Source organism: Octopus bimaculoides, chromosome 4 (assembly GCF_046866305.1).
Source record: "Octopus bimaculoides isolate indiv1 chromosome 4, ASM4686630v1, whole genome shotgun sequence".
NCBI classification, from domain to species: Eukaryota; Metazoa; Mollusca; class Cephalopoda; order Octopoda; family Octopodidae; genus Octopus; species Octopus bimaculoides.
In genome coordinates, this window is record NC_142931.1 from 79,182,567 (window position 1) to 79,206,871 (window position 24,305).

At 38.1% G+C, this 24,305-nt stretch overlaps 1 protein-coding gene across 6 annotated transcripts in view; it reads left to right on the forward strand.

The window, feature by feature from the left end:
* LOC106877928 (kelch-like protein 26) overlaps positions 1-24,305 on the forward strand; it is a 330,015-nt gene that overhangs the window by 195,410 nt on the left and 110,300 nt on the right. For all 6 annotated transcript variants that reach the window (XM_052967155.2, XM_089350854.1, XM_052967157.2 and 3 more), the window contains one exon: positions 7,584-7,711. In XM_052967155.2, coding sequence (XP_052823115.1) covers positions 7,694-7,711 — 18 coding nt within the window. In that variant the 5' untranslated portion in view covers positions 7,584-7,693. The remainder of the gene's footprint in view (positions 1-7,583; positions 7,712-24,305) is intronic.

Genomic DNA, 24,305 nt, shown 5'->3' on the forward strand with positions numbered 1-24,305 from the left:
TTATACACGCACACGCACACACATATGTGTATAGGCCAGAACCACATAAAAAGTACTCCTGCTGGTGCCTTGTTAAAGAACCTGTACCAGTGCCATCTATAAAGCACCCGTGCTGGTGGCACACAGAAGCACCTCTGCTGGCGCCATGTAAAGTCACCCATACCAGCACCATACAGACTGTACCCAAGTTGGTGTCACATAAAAGTACCCTGTACTTTCTGTGAAATGGTTGGTGTTAGGAAGGGCATCCAACCGTAGAAACCATGCCAAAATAGAAAACTGGAGCCTGGTGAAGTCCTCTAGTTTGCCAGCTCCTGTCAAACTGTCCAGTCCTTGCCAGCATGGAAAATGGACATTAAATGATGAGGATGATGATGGCAATGTTATATTACTGTCCCCTTGTCTTGACATCACATGATAGTTGTAAACAAGTGTTGCCATCATGCAGGCAGTGGCTTTTGTTTCCAATCTCCCATGAAAACATGTCAGGTCATGGTGAAATATTACTTTGGAAACAGGTGAGAATTGGCAACTGGAAGGACATCTGGTTAAAGAAAATCTATCTCAACAAATTCTGTCTGACCTATGCAAGCATTGGAAAGTGGATGTTGAAAAGATGATGAAAATTATATATATGTGTGTGTATATATATATATATATATATATATATATATATATATATATATATACACACACTCACGGACATAAACACAGAAATGCACATATATGTATACACACACACACACACTATATATGGATATTTTTATGTGCACACATTTGTGCCTACCTAGTACACTTGTATACAGCTGTAGACAGTTGCATGCTAACACAGTTTTACATTAAGCTTTTGCATGCATTCACTTACGTGCATACATTCCTCCATATGCAGACGCAGGTTTACGCATTGCATTCGTATTTACATTTATCTATTTGCATATGTCTGCAGAAGACACACAAACGCAATTGCACACCGTCACATGCTTTCATTAATGTAATGAGTTCACTAGGTAACCTGCTGTACTGCACTCTGCTGCACTACTTGTACACTATAAACTAATGTTCTATTGAACACCCAGTAGCAAACAGTTATTGAATGGATCATGTGCATTAAATGTGCACTCAGATGTGCTGATTGCTTTGCTGCAGAAATATACTGCATTCAGTCTTGGCAATCAATTTTTTCCTAGTTTCATTCTGAATGGCTTCTCACAAAACAGCTGTTCCTTCCTTCTTTCCCTCTCTGTCTCCTGCTTTATCACTCTACTCTTTGTCACTTATTCTCCTTTTGTCTCTCTCTTTTTCTTTTTGTCTTTTCTCCTTCTCTTTTTCTTTCTCTCTATACTTCTTTGTCTTGCCTCTCTCAGTCTTTTCTCTCTCTTTGTTTCTATATATCTCACCCTTCTTTTCTCTTTTCTTATTTCCTTTCTCCTCTCTATCTTCCTTCCTGTCTTTTATTCTTTTTCCTCTTATTTGTTTTTGTTTATTTTATTTTTCTTGTCCCCCCCCTCCTTCTTGCTCTCTCTCACTCTTTCTTTATTATTTCCTATTTTTTAAAAAACTTTCTTCCTTTAGCTTTTCTGCCTTTTGTTTTCCCTCCTACTCTGCACTAGTACACACAACAGACATATATGTATGTTTACTTAGCAATACAATTCTGACTGTTAATACTTCAGTGAGGAGAATGCACTGTAAAGAAAATGCACTTCTGCTAATGAGTTCCAACAAGAAGGGAGCATGTTCTCCAAAGTTATCTCCCATACTTGCCAAGATAAATATAATGCTGGATCTCCAACTAGTACTATTTCTCTTTTTCCCATGTCAGTAAGGGATCCTCTATGCATGCTCCCACATTGAAAAACAAAAAAGGAAGCTAATTCTTCTTCAAATTACACCCTACCATTTTAAAAGAAAGCAAGTGCACATTGGATATTGTGGTCCTAGATGCACTATGCTTCAATAAAAGGCATGAAGGTCACTGCTGGAATGCTTTTTGATCATAGACCTATTGTTCAATCCAAGCTGGCCTCTGGCTAACCATTAATAATTCTTTTTCCTACATATCTGATATACTGCATATCTACATTTTCTATCAGTAGCTGCTACCAATAGTTAATATCAGTAATTTGAAAAACCAATGGAAATAATAGTTTTTTTTTAGTTCAATCAGAAAGATCATATACTGCCACAGCTGCCACCACCACCACCACCACCATCACCTATGTGATCTTACTCTGGCTTTTAAGTTCTAAGCATGAAATATGCTTTCACTAGACTTGATCAGAAGCCTTATTCAACCACTACTTGGTACAATTGAGTGCTTTTAATGGAGGCCCACTTTGTTGTAAACATTCAGGCAGGTCCCTAGTTTGGAGATATTTTCTTATCTTCTTCCCTACTAATATTAAAGGCACCGTAAAGGATACAAAGAAAAGAATTATTGATTATCAATAATGATCATTATCATTTTTTAATTAAGGCACCAGTCTGGTAGAATCATTGGTATATACTGGACAAGGTGCTTAGCAGCAGTTTTTCTGACTCTTTGCTTTTGGAGCTCAAGCCCCACCAGGGTTAACTTCGCCTTTCATCCTTTTGGGTCAATAAAATAAAGTACCAGTCAGGAACTGTGGTTGATGTAATTGACTTGCCCCCCTCCCCTCAAAATTGCTAGCCTTGTGCCAAGATTAGAAAGAAAATATTCTTGAATAATTTAATAATTTTTCAGATGCCTGTATGTAAATTGAGCTGTTTGATAATTAATATTACAGAAATTTCTTTAAGGTATCATCAGGCTGGCAGAATCGTTAGCATGCCAGGTGAAATGCTCAGTAGCATTTTGTCTATCTTCATGTTCTGAGTTCAAATTCCAGTGTGCTTGACTGCCTTTCATCCTTTCAGGGTCAGTAAAATAAGTACCAGTTGTAAGCACTGGCAATGATGTAATCGACTTACCCCACTACTCTAAAATTGCTGGCCTTGTGCCAGTATTTGAAGCCAGTATTATAGAAAGTTCAGGAAAGAATACTCTTCTGCTGAAAAATTCAAGCAAAATGTGTTTACTAGGGTTGTCTCTCATACTTCCTGTAGGAAAATTAATGCTGGGTTACTCTGCCCCACAAAAAGTTTCAAGTCTGATTTTTGCTGCATCGTTGTCAACATCATCATCATCATTGTCACCACCCCTCCTATTGTTATCATCTCACCACCAGGTGTCAGGTAGATTTTGTGGAACCAGATTATCTAAAAGCAGAGGCTCTTCATGTTGCCAAGCCTTGTTTCCAAGTTAAGTAATATTTTCCCCTGACCAGACTGTTTGCATGGGAGATTGAAAATGATTGACACTTCTTGTATGATGTTGGCACTTGTTTACAACACTCATGTAGTATCAAGATGAAGAGATGCAAACACACACTCACTTGTGCATGCACACTTGTCCAAGGTGCTGTGCAGTGGATTGAACTTGAAACCACATAGTTTTTAATCTTGAAACAGGAACAAGAAAGAAATGAAATATTCTTTGAAAAGTAACTTGCAAGACAAGGATCCTTTAAGTGTTGAAGGCGTATTGGAGGAGGTGGTTTTGTACCAGGTGAGAGGAACAGAAACAGGTGTCTTGCTGTAGAAGAGATACATAGTTACCTCAATCAGAGGGATGAGAGAGAGAGCAAGAGAGATGGTACTGATGCACCAGGGCATACTCTCAATGTATGGTGGTAGGGATGAGAATATAAATTGGATGGTAGAGCATTGCTGAGGGTGCATGAGTAGGGAGTTCACACGAATGCAAAAGGTGGGGAGAATGCAGCGACTGGTGAAATGTGGGTATATAGAGATGGGGACAACAGGATAAAAATGATACAGTGGGCAGGGCAGAGAGTACACGATTGAGCTGCAGGAGTAGGGAGGGAGAGATAAGCATAGTGTATGACAATGAGGAAATGTGATGTAGAAGGATTTATTGGAGTAAGGTGTGTAAACATGTCCCATAAAATGCATCCTCTCTGTAAAGTCATTGCTCAGTCCAGGAATTGAAACCACAATCTTAGGATCACGAGTCCAACACCCTAACCACTAAGCCACACACTTTCACTTTTTGTCGGTTTCCCAGTTTCCATGGCATATAAATTCCTTACCTGGATGGGATGTCGATCCATTGCAGGATTACTCGTTTTTGCCAGCTGAGTGAATGAGAGCAACACAAAATGAAGTGTTTTGCTCAAAAACACAACATGTTGCCAGATCCACTCAGCTGGCAAAAGTGAATAATCCTGCAACAGACTGGTATTCTGTCCAGGTGGAGAATACATGCAACCAGGAAACCAGCCCTTATGAGTCTGCAGGACTCAGGAAGGTAACTCTACCTTTTTTACCTTTACTTAATAAAGTGGTTGATATTTGGAAAGCATCCAGCTGTAATCCATGACAAAGCAGACCTCACTGGTGCCTCATAAAAAGCACCCCCAGTCCACTCTGTAAAGTGGTTGGTGTTAGAAAGGGCATCCAGCTGTAAAAAACCTTGCCAAACAGACCTTGCTGGTGACACATAAAAATCAACCAGTCCATTCTGTAAAATGGTTGGTGTTAGGAAGGGCATTGAGTCATAAAACCATGAAAAAACAGAAAGTGGGGCTTGGTGCAGTCCTCTTGCTTGCCAGTCCCCTGTCAAACCACCCAACCCATACCAGCATGGAAAATAGCTGTTAAATGACAACAATGACAATGACCACCATCACCACTACCACCACTACCAACCCTACTACCATCACTGCTACTGCCGAAATTATACATTGGAAAATGAAATATAAAAATATTGCAGAGAAAAGAGACTTCAATATATTGTCTGTGAATACCAAAATTGCAAAATATTGGATTATTTAAGAGGCTCATAATTGGTCTTTTTAGAATATTTCTTCCTTCTACCAATTTATATTAATGCTATCTTCTGACTCATTTTTTGTAATTCTATGATTCTAAAAGATTTCTTTTTCTCATGTATAGATTGCGTAAATTTGATAATGATAATTTATCTTGTTTTTTTTTTTTAAATTTCTTTTTTAGTTTTTATGAAATGTAATGTTTTTACTCTGTTAATGTAAAGATAAACAAATGTTTGACAATGTATTTAGTCTGGATAACAAGGATGATAATTAATTGACCAATGATCAATTAGTGTGTGATGATGTATTTACTGATATTATATTGGCTTGTGATGTAACTATCTTGCAATGAAATTAAAGAGAGTGTATTTACTGTTATGTCATTATCTTTATGTATGTATATCTGTATGAGAGATAAAATAGATACACGATTAAAAAAGAGGGCATACGTAGAAAGCTGCAGGCCTTAATGTATTCAAAGGAGCCAATGATGTAGCCAAAATGTAGCTGTTATAAATAGTATCTGAATCTTTTACAAATTGCTGCATGTATATATATATATATATATATATATATATATATATATATATATATATATGTGTGTGTGTGTTTGTGTGTATGTATATATATGTATGTTTGTGTGTATGTATATATATGTATGTTTGTGTGTATGTATATATGTATGTTTGTGTGTATATATATATATCTGTGTGGAGGCACAATGGCCCAGTGGTTAGGGTAGCGGACTCGTGGTCATAGGATCGCGGTTTCGATTCCCAGACCGGGCGTTGTGAGTGTTTATTGAGCGAAAACACCTAAAGCTCCACGAGGCTCCGGCAGGGGATGGTGGCGAACCCTGCTGTACTCTTTCACCACAACTTTCTCTCACTCTTTCTTCCTGTTTCTGTTGTACCTGTATTTCAAGGGGCCAGCCTTGTCACACTGTGTCACGCTGAATATCCTCGAGAACTATGTTAAGGATACACGTCTGTGGAGTGCTCAGCCACTTGCACATTAATTTCACAAGCAGGCTGTTCCGTTGATCGGATCAACTGGAACCCTCGACGTCATAAGCGACGGAGTGCCAACAACAATATATATATATGTATATATAAGAAGAAGAAAAAGGGATTCAAAAATATAGGCAGGTATCAATAAAGCACTCAGTTTGAAACGCTTTTGGTTAACTATATCCAACAATCAGACACTAGTAAATGCAAATAGAATACACAAGTAGATCCAAATATCATTTAGAAGAATTTTGAGAAATTCAAAGTATTAGACAACAAAAATATGGATGGAGAGAATCACATAATTAATTGTGGAATTCACCATACGAAGCTGATGATCGTTTCTGTTGTATCAATATATTTAGATACAGAAAATATTCAAATTAATTTATCCGTAAATACATGTTAACACAATATTTTCAAGGTGAACTAAGAAAATATTTCTAGTACACAAACACATACAAAAAGAACAAAAAACTAATCAATTTTGTATGGTGAGTTCAACAATTAAAGATGTGATTTTCTCTATCCATCTTTTTGATTTATATATATATATATATATATATATATATATATATATATATGTATAAATGTTTTGATATTTTTTAAGCCAAAAAATACAATCAATAAAAATAAACAGGTTGACAGTTTTACCTGGTATTTTAATATTTCAGGTTTACAACCCCATCCTAAGGAAATCCTTGAAGAAAAGTTGGTATTTGGTGACTTCTCAGTCTTGTAGTATGTTTGTGTATTTGATATGCATTACTATAATAACCAATCAGTCATGTGCTATTCTGATCTGTTATTAATATGTGGTGTGTGTTTCTTAATTAAAAGTACTTCTGTCAGAAGTACCAACAGACAGTTACATATATGGATTAAAGAACACCTCTGTACTAATGCTTCTTCATCAAAAAACATCTACGGAAATATCACACCCAAGATATCCAGGAAGAAACATTGGAAACTCTTTTAATTAAGAAATACACATGACATATTAATAACAACAGAAAAATCAGCGAATAACAACTTTTCTCCAAAGATATCCAGAAGAAGGGGTCCTTATCCTGAAATATTGAAATATCAGGTTAAAATATCAACCTGTTTATTTTTTTAAAAATTGCTTTGGTTTGGCTTTGTTTTTGAGAAAAATGATATAATTAAAAACATTAGGAAGGGCATTCAGCTGTAGAAACCATGCCAAAATGGACATGAAGCCTGGCCAGCTCTTCGGCTGCCCAGCACCTGTCAAACCATCCAACTCATGCCAGCATGGAAAACTGATGTTAAACGATGATGATGGTAATATACATGAGACAATGCTTCATGAAAACAACACTACTTTACTCTGTGTGTGTGAGTGAGTGAATAATCTTGTCTTGATATCCTGTGATGATGGTAAACAAACATCTCTGTTATACAAGCAGTATTGTTTGTTTCCAGTCTTCTGGCCATGGAGAAATATTACCTTGCTTGGAAACAGGTAAGGGTAAGCAATATGAGGGAGCATCTGGTTGTATAAAATCTGTCTCATCAAGTTCTCTCTTGAGAACTTGATGAAGCAGAACTTGATGGAAAAGTGGATGTTAGGATGACATTGACATATATATATTTTCAGATGTATGCATTTTGCCTTTATGTATTTTTATATATTTTCTTCTTATTTGTCTTTCTGTCTTTCTTTTACTTCCAGATTTTGCTTTGAAAACTCTTTTGCTTGCAACTTGAACTCACAACCCCATGGATACCAATTACAGTAGTGCATTTTCATATGAAGGAATATACTAAAACATATCTTACCCTATGGACACAAAGAGACTGGTAAGTTGAGCTTATGCTGTTGTTTATTTGTTTCTTAAATGATTTTGTTATGATGTTGAAGGGGGGGGGGGGACTGCATCCATGGTATTTGCATTTCACCCCATTCCTTAAGCTGATGACATTGCTGTGGTCCATGTTGATCTTGTATAAATGCAAGTTGACTACTGAAGAAGAAAGAATAAAAAAAATAAAAATCTTCCATGGTGAAGATTGAAGGAGTTGAGTGGAATTTCAGAGGAAACATGAGCTGGTTTGGGAGAAGGAGGGAAGATTAGGAAAAGCTGGTTGTTAGAGAAATGCTTGAGAGAGCGAAGAAGTGGATAGGAGACTTGATATGGGCAACAAGAGGAAAGAGTAGTGCAGGCAGGTATAGCACCCTTTTTTGTGAAACAGGCGGCATGAGACATGGCTTATCATCAGACAGGCCGTACTACTAGATATTCAAGATAATTTTTCATTAGGCATAACATGCAGAAAGTCCCATGGGTTGCAGTTTGTTCATGACTGGTATACTGATTCAGGCTTGGGCACCAATGGTAATCAACTAACTTCTCAGAGCAGTAAAGGTCATTGTATGAGTGATTGAAAGGTAGAGAAAAGAGATAATACATCTCCAGTTATCATGTCATCATTTTTTTTCTTTCTTAATATGAGCGAGTACTATGGAGCAAAACGGTAAGTTCTTTGCAAACCGATTTTGCAAACTTTGTTTGATTCTCATTGACAAATATTTCCCATCAGTTGCTACTGCTTTTGTCAAAGACAATGAAGACATGTGCACTGTAAATTCATACTCTTCTCAGCTAAACTTCTTTTGTGCCAATAATAACTGCATCACAAGTCTTTCTGACGAGTACGTTTATACTAAAAGAATGAAATGTAAAGTTGACCTTAGTAGGAATTGAACTCAGTGAGAATGCACTGAGCTGGAACCAATTTTGTTATTCATGTTTTTCTGGTGTTCTAACAATTGTGCTTGCTTAACTGGCACATTATTCTATCACCTTCAGAGGGATGAAATGCATAGATGACCTCAGCAGAAATTGAACTCAGAATGTAAAGAGCTGGAACTGTAAAGCATTTATTTATTTATTTTTGGTGGGCTAATGATTCTACCAGCTTGCTACCAATAACAATAGCAACATATCTTACCCCACTAACGAGGAAGTCACTATGTGGTCACACAACTTGCTAGAACAAACAGCCATATTGCTCTCAAATAATACTGTCATTGTCTTGAAAACATTAAGTACACTTTGGATAATGTAATGTTAGATATATGTAAAAAAAAAATTAAAAAAAGGCATGACCATGGGTGGAATGTCTTTGGTCATAATTCTGCTGAACTGGGACTGAACAGCAATTACAAGTCAACTAGAGTGTTTCTCTGTGGTTTCTCAGCTCCCTAGAAATAGCAGCCATATATTGTTTATATTAAGGCCAATATCATCTTAACCATTTTACTGTGGAAAGTAGATATATATCCACTCAAAATTTCATTACCCTTAACTGTGCAAAACAGTTTTATATACCAGTCTATCTTTTGTTGGGGAATGTTACGTTTTGAACTATTTCTTGTTGTGATATTTCAAGTTTGTTGAGGCAACATGATTTGCAGAAAATACTAATTCTAGTTTTTTTGGTAGATATTTAACATCATTACTGGAATAAACCATGAAATTTAATTTTGCAGTTAAAAGTTTAAAGATATGGAAGAGATATTAAGTAATCATCATTATTGTCATTTTAACATCCGCATTTTTATGCTTGTATCGTTCAGATGAGTATGTTTTTGAGAAGTATTTTCTATGGCTGGATGTCCTTCCTGTAGTGAACTCACATTTGTTTCCTAGTGAGGTAATAATTTCCCAATCTATTAACAACAAACAACCCAGACATATTTACTTGGAGAACTGAAAACAAATGGTACCAGATGAATGAAACTTTTGTTTACAAAGATTGTGCAAAATGCCATGACATATTAAAAGAAAACTGATAGATGAGCTTTGGTGATGAAATGTAACCAAATGAAGCCATTATTTGTAATTAGTAAATGAGGATGTGCAAACAAGGAAATAGAAACTTAGCTGTGTGGTAAGAAGCTTGCTTCCCAACCACATGGTTCTGGGTTAAGTCCCACTGCTTGGCACCTTGGGCACATGTCTTGGGCTGACCAAAGCCTTGTGAGTGAATTTGGTAGACGAAAATTGAAAGACGCCTGTTGTATATATGTATATGTATGTATATATTTATATGTTTGTGTGTGTGTCTTTGTGTCTATGTTTGTTTGACAGTTGATGTTGGTGTGTTTATGTCCCCATAACTTAGCAGTTCAGCAAAAACAACCGATAGAATAAGTACTAGGCTTACAAATAATAAATCCTGGGGTTGATTTGTTTGATAAAACCCTTTAAGGTGGTGCTCCAGTATGGTTGCATTCAAATGATTGGAACAAACAAAAGAAATATGCACAAACAGGCTTCTTTGAGATTCCTTCTACCAAATCCACTCATAAGGCTTTGGCTGACTTGGGGGCTATAGAACAAAACACTTGCCTAAAGTACCACACAGTGTGGACTGAACCTGAAACCACATAGTTGGGAAGCAAACTTCTTAACCACACAACCATACCTACACGTGTTAAATAAAAAAAAAAAGATTTTTTTTTAATGGAAAGGTCATGACTGAAATACTTTTGATCGTATATCTGCTGGATTGGTGCTGAGATGAAGCTAAACAACAATAACTTTAACAATTACAAGTGTGTTCCATTTAGTCAACAGGCTGCAGAATAATCAATCAACATCAACTCATCATTTTCTCTCTCTCTCTCTCCCAGTGAAAAGCAGTATTTAATAAGCATATTGCTGTTGTCACTGCTGGTGTCATTGTTGTAGCTACTACTGTTCTTGATCTTACCAAAGTTTGCACTATGTGGCTTACGAAATGTTTTTGATGTCTGCTCCAGTGATTTAAATGCACTCTTAATGCTAGCATTAAATGCTGTTTATGACCCTTTCATGTAAAACTTTGTGGGGCGGAGTGCAATTGTGCAGGGCGTGATACTCCGTGAATGACCACCCTCCCTCTGCACCTCCCCACCCACCAACTCCTCCTGGATAACTGTACCCTCCTTGTTAATCTGCTGCACTGCAAGAGCTCCACAGCGTGGATAATTGTGTGAGCGGCAAGAAGAAAAAGAAGTAGTTTGGGCACATGTGGTGGTGGTGGTGGTGTTGATGATCATAGCAGTTGATGGTGATGATGGTGGTGGCTGATGTTGTGATGGTGATTGCATTGGTGGTAGAGTTGAGATGGTGGCCGTGGTGGCGGATCTCTCTCTCTCACTCTTTCCTGCTCTCTTTCTCTTGCTCTCTCTCTCTCTCTCTCTCTCTCTCTCTCTCTCTCTCTCTCTCTCTCTCACAGCATCCTGCAAAATTAGTAACCAGCATTAGAACAGATTGGAAGAAGTCCAGAGAGTGATTGTCTAGTAACGAAGGGCCTTCCCTTCGAAATGAAGGGCAGATTTTATGATGCTTGTCTCCGAAGGGGACAACTGCATGGTAGGGACACATGGGTTTTGAATGTGCTGGATTTGTGAAGACAAGAAGGAAATGAAGCAAACAAAATCCCATTACAACTCTCAACTATCAAAATCAGAAGCTTTATAATGTATGTGCATATACGCATGAATAGGTGCAGATATGACTGCGGTAAAGACGTTCGCTTCCTAACAACACGGTTTTGAGTTCAAACCCACTGTGTTGTGGTCTTGGGCAAGTGTTTTCTATTATAGCCCTGAGCCGACTGAAGCCCTGTGAGTGGATTTGGTAAAGAGAAGCAGTAAAATCCTGTCTGCTGCTATTTACATTTGTACTTGCTTCTCCACAAATCGCTGAGCAGTGATATTGTTGCCATTTCTGTTCCCAGCAAATCATCTGCTTGGCTTCGCACTTTTGAAGATGTGTGGAATAAGAGATCCCTAACAGAGATCCCTAACAGAGATCCCTAACAGAGATCCCTAACAGGCAAGGTTTTTAGTGAGAGGAAGCACACTCAGTGTAAAACAACCTCTTGATAATAACGTACACAAGTGCACACATAGGTGCTGGCACAGATATGTGGATCCTGGATATTGCTTTGGAACCTCATTGTTTCAAGTTCTATCTCACTATATGACACTCTGGGCATGTGTCTATTTTCTATAACCTTGCATGGAACAATACTTTACTACAAGCTTCTGCACAGTTTCTGTCTACAAAATAATACACTCACAAGACATTGGCCAGCTCAGGTATGCAGCAGAAGACACTTCTATACTTTGCAACCACATAGTTTTGGGTTCGATCCCACTGCATTGCATCTTGAACAAGTGTCTTCTAATATAGCTCCAGGTTAACCAAAGTTTTGCATGTAGATTTGGTTGATGGAAAATGAAAGAAGCCTGTCGTATATAGATGTATGTGTTAATGTGTTTCCTTCTCTTGAAATTACATGATCATTGTAAGTGAGCCTCCGTTTTCAGTTTTCTGTAAAATCATATCCTGTCGAGAGGAAATATTGCATTACTTGTAAGCAGGTGAGGGTTTGTAGCAGGAAGGACATTGAGCTGCAGAAAAGTCATTCTCTGTGAATTTCATGACACATGCAAACATGGAAATACACATACATACATACATACATATATATGTCAGACCGAGTAAAAAGTAAGCGATGGTTTGAAACATAAAATTCATCTCAATATATTTCAACAATGCAGAAATTTTATTCATCAAATGAGGTTACCATTACAGTCAACATATTTTTGCCAACGAGTTACAAGTTTGTTTATTCTGGTAGCATAAAAATCTGGAGTTCTGGAGCTAATGAACTCTTTGATCGCACTTTCAGCAGCGGTTTGATTTTTGAACTCCTTCTCCTGCAGGAAATCATCAAGGTGCTTGAAAAAGTAGTAGTCAGTAGCAGAAAGCTCTGGGGAATAAAATGGGTAAGGAAGAACTTCGTAGCCATGTTCCCTCAACTTCTGAAGTGTGACCATATATATATATATATATATATATATGTATATGTATATGTATATATATATGTATATATATGTATATATATATATATATATATATATATATATATATATATATATATATATATATATATATATATATATAGTTGTATGTGTGTATATATATATATATATATATATACACACACACACACACACACACACACACACACACACACACACACACACATATATATATATATATATATATATATATATATATATATATAGTTGTCGCGCTTCTGGCACTTGTGCCGGTGGCACGTGCTAAGTCATTCGAGCGACATCGTAGCCAGTGCCGCTGGACTGGCTCCTGTGCAGGTGGCACGTAAAAGCACCCGCTACACTCTCAGAGTGGTTGGTGTTAGGAAGGGCATCCATCTGTAGAAACTCTGCCAAATCAGATTGGAGCCTGGTATAGCCATCTGGTTCACCAGTCCTCAGTCAAATCGTCCAACCCATGCTAGCATGGAAAGTGGACGTTAAACGATGATGATGATGATATATGTATATATAGTTGTATGTATGTATATATTATATATATAGGTAAATGATAGGATTCCTTCAATTTTTCAGGGGTAGTCTGAAGTATCCAAGCAACCAGGGGATGTTTAAATCTGGAGGCACTCCTGGGAATTACTTGTGTGGGTACCGTCTTGGTTAGAGGGTATCCAGAGGCAGGTAATTTATTGTTTAAACCGTAGTTTATAATTATATTTAAGTGGAAAATGGAGCAACAAATACAAGAAGAAGCAATTCGGTTGAGCTAATTAGCCATTGTTTTATTATGTGGAGGTTATGTAATTGCTTCTTCTTGTATTTGTTGCTCCATATTCCACATAAATATATTATATATATATATATATATATATATATAGTTATATGTATATCTGTATATATATATATAGAGAGAGAGAGTTATATGTAGGAGAATTTACGAACAAAACAACAACAGACGAGGACAGGTGGTGTAAACAACAACAGGATGTATTAGTTTAACGTTGTATATATATATGTATATATATATATGTATATATAGTTATATGCATATATATGTATATATATATATATATAGTTATATATATGTATATATAGTTATATGCATATATATGTATATATATATATATATAGTTATATATATGTATATATAGTTATATGCACATATATGTGTATGTATATATGTGTATCTGTGTAGATAACTACATTTAAGTTACACATAGTTAATGATCCAATCTCATAATACTGACACTGCATTCAAAAGCATTCCACTGTCTAATTTCCATCTTTTCAAGCATAGAAAGTGTTTCATGCTTATTAGCGGTAGGACCATAAGCTGCATGTCATTAGTCTCTTGATATTCTGAAGGGCAAAACCCAGCTAAATATCAGAAATGAGCTTAGCAGGCAGCCAGGACTGTACCACCAAAAGACTTGATTTTTTAGGTGCAGGAGTGGCTGTGTGGTAAGTAGCTTGCTTACCAACCACATGGTTCCGGGTTCAGTCCCACTGCGTGGCACCTTGGGCAAGTGTCTTCTGCTATAGCCTCGGGCCGACCAAAGCCTTGTGAGTGGATTTGGTAGACGGAAACTGAAAGAAGCCCGTCGTATATATGTATATATATATATGTATGTGTGTGTTTGTGTATCTGTGTTTGTCCCCCCAACATCGCTTGACAACCGATGCTGGTGTGTTTACGTCCCCGTAACTTAGCGGTTCGGCAAATCGAGACTGATAGAATAAGTACTAGGCTTCCAAAGAATAAGTCCTGGGGTCGATTTGCTCGACTAAAGGCAGTGCTCCAGCATGGCCACAGTCAAATGACTGAAACAAGTAAAGAGAGAGTATTGTTTAGCAGCTTAGCATTACTAACAGCGCCATTCTAATTGTAGATGGAGATACTATAACTAATGCTGTCAGGTTCAAATCATGTCTGATCAGCATATTTGCTGGACTGTGGGATACTGGATTTAAGTGGTCTAATGTGTGTTATGTGAGATTGTTATAGTGGTTTAGTGGCTTGAGTATTTGGCTCGTGGTCATAAGGTCATGAGTTTGAAAACCAGTGGTGCATTGTGTCATTGGCCAAAACATTTTATTTCATGTTGCTCCAGACCACTCAGCTAGCAGAACTGAGTTGTACTTGTTTTTCAAAGGGCCATCCCTGTCACATTCTGTGTCATGCTGAATCTCCCTGAGAACTACGTTGAAGGTATGCATTTGTGGAATGTCCACTCAGCCACTTGCATGTTAATTTCACATGGCTGTTCTGTTGATCGGATCAACTGGAACCCTCCTCATTGTAGCCAATGGAGCACCAGTTATATTGCATGGTATTCATTAGTGGTAGTTGGAAGGTGTTAAAACTATGGCCATCATGTCTCTGTGCATCCAAGAGCACATTATCAGATGTATGCTTATTTTAATTTTTAAAGAAAGCAAAGTATGATTTGTAGGAGCCTTAACTGCCATTTCTAGCAGATAAACCAATTGCATAGAGACTCCTTCATTTACTCTGTTGCTGTTTAGCCTCAGGTCAACCTTGACCCAGCATACCTGTGACCATTCCATCTTTGTTCTATATGCAGGGAACACAAAAACCACATCGTTTAACCTGTTCTTTTTATAGACAATAGTGTCATTTGAAGGAGATTTAACTGCAATTTCTAGCATGCCAACAAACCACTGAGAGATTTCCTTCTTTGGTTTGTTGTTATTGTTGTTTCTTGTTCTTGATTTTTAACTCATGTGAACTGCTGTCCAGCAGACCCATAATAATTGAAATGTTCTAGTTGTGACCATACCCTCTTTTCCCAATATGTACTGGACTTGGGACCACATTATGTTAGTGTCCTATTTTAGTGCCCTGTTTGCTATTGTGTAAAGCAGGTTGTCTAACCATGTAAAGAATCTTATCATTTGGAATTAGTGATTAGGAATTATGTAGAAACAACAAACTCAAAGAAAACTGCGATGATTGATCCATTCATCAATTCATCTATCTATCCATGCAGTCTTGATCCTTGGTTCAATGCAGATTGGGTCATCATACTCTGCTGGCCATCTATAGAAATGCATGAACATCACAACATCATTTCATGCTTTATATTTGTTATAAAATTGTGGTTTATAGCCTAAGTATTGTTAGTGATTTAGGATAAGAGCGATGATGCAGTGTGTGTGTGTAGGTTTTTGTTGTTTAGTCTAGAGCAGTTGTGGTAAATAGACACAGTCATTCCAGCCGTGACCATCCTGTCTTTTCCCTATGGGTACGGAAACACAGGTCTACATTTTCTAATGTGTCCTTTTCTAACACAGCAAGATGTGATTTGAGAAGATTTGGTTGCTATGACCACACAGAGACTCCCTCATTGTCCTATGTGTATGTGTGGATGTATGTATGTGTGTAAAATTGCAGGTGTGGCTTGAGGTATCTGGTCGGGTGGGGGGTGTCTGCACATTTCCATTGTTGTCTTGGGGCTTTAATAACTATTAGGACATGTCATTACATTTGATGTTCCTGTACTACCTTCACCATGGATTGCAGTCACCACTGTCACTGTCATCATCCCCACCATCATCATCATCATTGCAATCACCACTACTACCATCACCTTGTCACAGTCACCACTACAACCACCATAACACAACCACTTGTCATTGTCACCTCCACCACCTGCTGTCATTGTCTGCTTCAACCATCTACTAAAAATACCCCCCCCCCACCTCCCACCATCATCACCAACTTCACAACACCACCCTTTAACATGAACCTCACCATCACTTGTCATCACCTGCCACCATTGCAACCGACACCTTCATCCATAACAATGTCATCATCATCATCATCATCATCATCATCATCATCATCATCATCATCATTGTCACTATGACTACTTCCTTCCATTGCTGCTACCATCAACTTGACCATTATCCCCACAACTACCACCATGACTGTTACCACCATCCCCATCACTACCACCACCAATGACAACAACAACAACAACAACACTGCTGCAGTCAGTGGTCATCTTTGTTAAATATGTTTATGTTTACTTTGTCTTCCTCATTTGTCTCCCTTTCTCTCTTTACAGTTCACTCTTTTAACTTTGCTCTCTCTCTCTCCTCTTCTATTCCATCTTCTTAATTATTGCACTTTGATGTAGGATCTAAGCTAATCCCAGCAGTAATGGCCATTGCACTACTCTTTGGTCATATGACTCTTAATATGTACAGGTTTAATCTGTCATTGTCAATATCATCATTGTTATTATTCTTTTTAAAAATCTATTTTTTTCTTGCTAGCCTTGATCAGACATGTCTGTCGGATGGCTAGCATAATATTCCTTCTCTCTATTCAATCCCATGCAATCTATCTGTAAAACCCAATATATTTACACTTGACCTCACCACATCTTTCCATGTACTGAACAGCAGATATTTTTTGCTTGCCCTTCAGCATCAACATACCTGTGCCATTGTCTATTAATGCCAGAGCAAGGATGTCCCTCTCTCCTGGAGAGGAACAGTTTGTGGAGGCTTCAAACTGGTGAATACATATTGAAAATAGCAAACTTTGTATCAAAGTTAGTGCATGATGAGGGACTGTTTAGATAAATGCAATTTTCGTTTGAACTAGAGTGTCAAATGACACATTGAGTTTATTGTGAGACAATTTGAATAGAATTAATAGCTCTGTTTTGCATTTTTCAACCCAGAAAAAGGCCTTCAATTTTGTCCCTTGCTCTGTAGTCTAGTTGGCACTGAAACTACAGTATGGTGTTGCTGAATGGTTTATAATAAGAGCTGTCCTTTCAATGCAATGTATGCCAGAAGGTTTGCAAATCTAACAGAGGCCTCAAAAGGCATTTTAAGATCCATAAAGATCAGAATTTAACTGCAGCTCTCAGTGGTCCAAATTGGATATACAATCTATGTGGGTGTCTTTTCAAAACATTGTCTGGTTTAAAAAGCCACATCAGATGCCATGGTGTTTCTAAGGTGTAGGTACAGGAGGTGGTCAAATTTGCATAAGGAGCAGACAACCACAGTATATATATATATATATATGAGAGAGAGAGAGAGAGATTATTAAAAAAGGTTTGTCAGGATTTGGATGAATACTATTTACTGAGCAATTGCATTCTCTTCATGGGTTCATCATGAATGGTAAGGCCATTAATGCATAAAATCTGTATACCAAATACCAACTCTTTGTGTTGGAGCATCAGTAGTTGAGTACTTCCCCAACACTTTCATTCTTCATGTAATCCTCAGGCAAAATCAGTGTACACATTGCATATGGTAAGAGTGGTTGTTTGAATAGCATGTACAGTCCAGCTGGCAACATAGTGCCTGTCTGTCTGTCAACAAAATTTTATTGAGAACACTTGGGTAAATTTAAGGATATGGCAGAAAAGTTGCCAAAGGTACTGTACAGTGGGATTGAACCTGGGGCCTCATAGTTGCCAAGTGAAATTCTTCACCATTAGGCTCTGGCTTAATCTATGTACTCTCTCTCTCTCTCTCTCTCTCTCACACACACACACCCACATACACACATGAAAGCACATGCTAAAAATGCATATGTGCATGTAGAAGGATTTGTCCTCTCTCTATCCCTGGAGGTTGCCACATGTGCACACGGTTTCATTATGCACACACAAACACTTGCACATGTGCACACGCACACTCTCTCACACAAACACACACATTCTAATTACACACTCGTGCACATACACATTTAAAAATATACTCATGCACACATATACGCAATATGAATACACTTACTGTGGTGCATGGACAAAAACACACACATTTCTCCATAATTCTAATTCTACTCAGCCACACACACACACACACACACACACGCTCAAACACAAACATCTATAGACATAGTTACCCTCAAATACACACACTCAAGCACACTCACACAAATATTAGCCTGCTCATATGTACATATATACATAATTCCTTACACGCATAAATACAGCTTCATAAATACACACACACACACACACACACACACACACACACACACATAATCTCCATCCAGTGTGCACACATCTATAAACACATGTAATCTCTCAAAAATATATGCATATGCATATATGCACAGAGACATAATCTTGTGCATATTCACACAAATACAGTCACGCATAATCCTTCACACAAATGCACACACACACACATATATACATACATATGCACTTAACCCCTCACAAATACACACACACATACATACACATGCGTATACAAACACATATACACATGCATATACAAATATATGTGTATATAATCCTTCAGAAATACACACCAACACATGTATGCACAGATAATCACTTACAAATATGTACAAATACATAAAAACACACAACTGGTACAGCTGCAACAAACTTGGTGCCCTGCAGCTATATTTAAACAGCTATGTGCATACTTTCAATAGCACTGAAATGCACAGTCTTAGTGCATGATCTTTCTACATTGGTCAGCAGTTGCACATTGTTGTTGCAAATTATTATAGTTATTGTCATTATTGTTGCTGTTGTTTAGCCCTAGGTCAGCACTGAGTCTGCAGACCTATGATTAAAGGCATTCCAACTGATGATTATCCTGTCTTTTATTTAGACATATTGTATCTAGACCGACATTATGTGATGCGTCTTTCCTTTTTTTTTAAGACAGGAGGGTGTGATTTGCAGGACAGTTTTGCTTGTATTTCTAGCAAGTTAGATAATCACATAGATGCTCACATGTTGGTTTTTCATGGATGTAGTTATTGTTACTTTTGTTGTTCATCATCATTATCATCATCATCATCGTTTAACGTTTGCCTTCCATGCTAGCATGGGTTGGACGATTTGACTGAGGACTGGTGAAACCAGGTGGCTACACCAGGCTCCAATCTGATTTGGCAGAGTTTCTACAGCTGGATGCCCTTCCTAACACCAACCACTCAGAGAGTGTAGTGGGTGCTTTTACGTGCCACCGACACGAATGCCAGTCAGGCGGTACTGGCAATGGCCACGCTCAAAACGGTGTATTTTATGTGCCACCCGCACAAGAGCCAGTCCAGGGGCACTGGCAACGATCTTGCTCAAAAATCCTTATACATGTCACGGGCACAAGTGCCAGAAAGGCGACGCTGGGCACAGGTGCTATCCCGATTTCGCTTTTGCCTGCCCCAATAAGTCTTCGCAAGCTGAGTTTCATGTCCAATGAAGGAGACGATGTTGGCATGGGTACTAGTCATCAAATTTAGTTCGATTTCACTTGCCTCAACAGGTCTTCGCAAGCGGAGTTTAGTGTCCAATGAACGAAAGGTATGCATAAGTGGGCTGGCTACACCCCTGGCAGAGGCCTTGGATTTAGGTCTCACTTGGCTTGCCGGGTCTTCTCACGCACAGCATATTAAAAAGGACAGTGAATTGACAGAAGCATAAGAGGGTCAGACAAAATGCATTGTAGTATTTCTCCAGCTCTTTACATTCTGTGTTCAAATCTTGCCAACATCAACTCAATCTTTTTATTTCTCTGGGTCAATAAAATAAAGCATCAAGCATCTACTGGGATTGGTGGTTTTAAGTAACCCTTTTCCCTCAAAACTGCTAGCTTTGTGTCAAAATTAGGAGCTGTTATTGAAGAAATATTAGAGCTTTAGAATTTGCATTAAGTTTTCCTGTTATTTTCTTTAATTCAAATGGCTTAGTGGTTAGGGTATTTGGCTTGCAATCATAAGGCCATGAGTTCAGTTCCTAGTGGTGCAATTGTGTTTTTAAGCAAGACACTTCATTTCACATTGCTCCAATCTACTCAGCTGGCAGAAGCGAATACTACCTGTATTTCAAAGGACCAGCCTTGTCATATTCTGTGTCACTCTGAATCTCCTTGAGAACTATGTTAAGAGTGCATGTCTGTGGAGTGCTCAGCCACCAACATGTTAAATTCATGAGCAAGCTGTTCTATTGATCAGATCAACTGGAACCCTTGTCGCTGTAACTGACAGAGTACCAATTTTTTTTTTTCATTATTCTTGGGATTGAATAAATTATATACATACAACGTGCTGAGGATGGTGGAAAATTAGTATATTCATTAGAATGTTATATAGAATACCTTGTGGTATCTATTTTGGATCCTTTTATTCTGAGTTTGGATTTCCCTGTGGTAGTCAATAAATAAAGTGTGTTAGATTAGTGGTATTGCTCGGTGCAGGCTTGGCTTTGTGGTCTAAAAGATTGTTTTCCAACTACATGCTTTTAGCTTCAGTCCCACTGTATGGTAATCTTGGGCAACTGTGCTATACTATAACATCAGGCCTCAAGAGTGAATTTGGTAGATGGAAACTGAAAGAAACCCATCATGTGTGTGTGTGTGTTTATATATATATATACATATCATCATCATCATCATCATTTAATGTCCGTTTTCCATGCTGGCATGGGTTGGACAGTTTGACTGGGGACTGGCCAGCCAGGAGGCTGTACCAGGCTCCAATCTGATCTGGCAATGTTTCTACAACTGGAGCCCTTTTTAACACCAACCACTTCAGGAATGTAGTGGGTGCTTTTTATGTGCTACCAGCATGGGTATATATATATATATATGTATGTATATATATATATATACACATAACATTATCAGGTGTACATGAATAGTGTATGTGTTTTGTTTATATGCTAAATTCGCTGCAGGTTAGTGTGTTCAGGGAAGACTTCTTACACAACACTGAGTGTGAAAGGCCACCCAAATGTCACAGATGATACACAACAACTCACTTTCGGAATCACTGAGAATGGTAGATATTGATACTTCATATTTCACCGTTATTGTGGCTTCTCAGTACCATGTACTCAGATCATCTTGAAATAAAAGGAATCACTGGTCTGTGGTATATGCACACACTTACACACACACACATCATGACTCTACCATCATTAGACAACGTATGCGGGCTCAGCAATTACTTGCTGAACAATCACACAAATGATTTGTTTATTGTGATCAAATGTCCGTGTGCCACATGTCAGATGACGAATGATTGCAGAGCAATGTGAAATGAAGAGTTTTGCTCAAGAACACAAAACAACATCCAGTCTGGGAATCGAAACCATGATCTCGCAATCGGGAATGCAACACGCTAACCACTCAGCTATGTGCCTCCACACACACACACACACACACCTATATTCTTTTACTCTTTTATATATATTATCTATTTAAAAGACACAAGACATGTCTTTAATTGCTGCTAATAGTTTCATATGTTGAGAAATATCTCAAACATATTCGTCAAGCACAAACCAGATATCATAACAAACTAAAAAAAAAATTGAATCAGTGAAGCGCAAAAAAGCTGAGAAGGCAGTATATAGAAAATGCAGAAGGCTAAAAAAAAAAGGAAAACAAAGAAATAAAAACTAAAATGTAAAAAGTAAAAAACATAAAAGAGTTATCTTCCTTAGACCTTAAATTATAAGGCTTGAAAGATATCAACAAGTTAATCAGATATAAGCAGAATGTTCCAATTCTTCAAAATATATTTATGTATATGTTTGCAACTGCTGAAAATCTCAGATCTAGGGTTCAGTAGAGAGCTAGGGATAATATATGTGTGTATGTGTGAGTATGTAGGTTTGTGTCTCCTTGTCTTGACATCATGTGATTGTTGTTGTGAATGAATATCATTCACTTCCAGTATTCTGTGAAAACCTGTCTGGTCATGAAGAAATATTATCTTGTTTGCAAACAAGGTGAAGGTGAGTGATAGGAAGGGCATCCAGCCATAGATAGCAAATCTGTCTCGACAATTCAGTTCAAGCCATTCATGCAAGCATGGAAAAGTGGATGTTAAACAACAGTGACAATAATGATGATTATGATGTTGATGATGATGACAATGATGATGATGACGATGATGACGATGATATTAAAGTTTCAGCTGAGATGTCTTGCAGTATCTGTTTCCAGCCTTTTTTTTTGCATTCTAAGTTCAAATATCTCTAGATATAATCATCCTCAAATACAACCCCGACGCGTGCACGCGCGCGCACACACACACACACACACACACACATGCACGTACAAATGCGTGTGTGTGTATGTGCACATAATCGCACTCTACTCAACAATAAAAACAACTGCCTCTAACAAAAAAAAAGAAGTAAAGCGAGGGAACCTCTACAGACCAATGACAGAACCTCTCTCTACACAATTGCACGATTGTCTATGTTGTAGTAGTTGGTGTTGCAGATGGTATTAGGATGTGTCTATTGTATAGCATTCCTTTGCATTCATGTAATTTATTACTGTTGTTGCTGTTGTTGTCCTTAATAGTTGTAGAAGTTACCATTACTGTTGCTGCAGCAGTAACAGTAGTAGTAGTAGTAGTAGTAGTAGTAGTAGTGGTAGTAATTGCTGTTGTTAATTTTGTTGCAAGCAGCTGTAGTAGTAGTAGTAGTAGTCATAGTAGTTATTGTTGTTGCAGCTGTAGCAAAGGCGGTGGTGGTGGTGGTGGTGGTGGTGGTGTTAATAGTAATAGTTGTTGCTGTTGTTGTTGTTGTAATAGCTGATGTCATCCATGTTCGCTCCATTCCTTTATTATTTTTTTCTTTCTTTATTTGTTCTTACCTGTCCTCACCACAACCACCACCACCACCACCACCACTTCCCTCCAAATCCCCCACCCCTGCCCCACAACCACCCTTCATTGCAACTGCCCTCCCCCCCCACTACCCACTGTACCTCCACACCAATCCTTTTATCTTTTTTTTTTTCACCAAGGCCAATCACACAGTGTCTACTGAACTGCACAAAATACAGACACAGCATTGTCTTGGCAATTTTTTTTCTTTTTTTCCCCCCTTTTGTATTTGACAGAGGCGGGGCGGTGGTGGGAGGAGGGCAGTGGGGGTGGGGCAACTTTTCTTTTTCTTTGTTGCTACTCCCACTGTCATACCACCTCCACCATACCACCTCCACCATACCACCTCCACCATACCACCTCCACCAACACATATTTCCCTATTGCCATCACCACTAGTACCAACACTACCACCACCACCGCCACCTTTGTCATTGTCATACCAACACTACCACTTCCTTAACCATCACCCAACAGCAGCACTATAGCTATACCACTGACATCAGCACTACTGCCACCACAACCACTATTGCTTGGCTTGCTAGAAAAAAATAAAATAAAACAGCCATATCTCCCTCAAACTGCACCCCACTGTCTTAAAAGCAGGGACATGCTGGATAGTGTAATCCTTGATGTACGATGTCTGAAAAAAATAATGGATGGTCACTGATCGAATACTAATAATCGTAAGTCTGTTGGGTCAAAGCTCACCTTTGGCTAAATAAAGAAATAACAGTGGTAAGGAATCTTCATTGTCAGGTTCTCAAACTAAGAGTATGTATACCAGCAGGAGTATGCAACGGAAATTGCAGCAGGGTGCACAAGATTTGTTAAGTGTTGAAATTTTGAAGTAATCACAACCAATTACATTTCGCTGGTACACCGTCAGCTTTTGT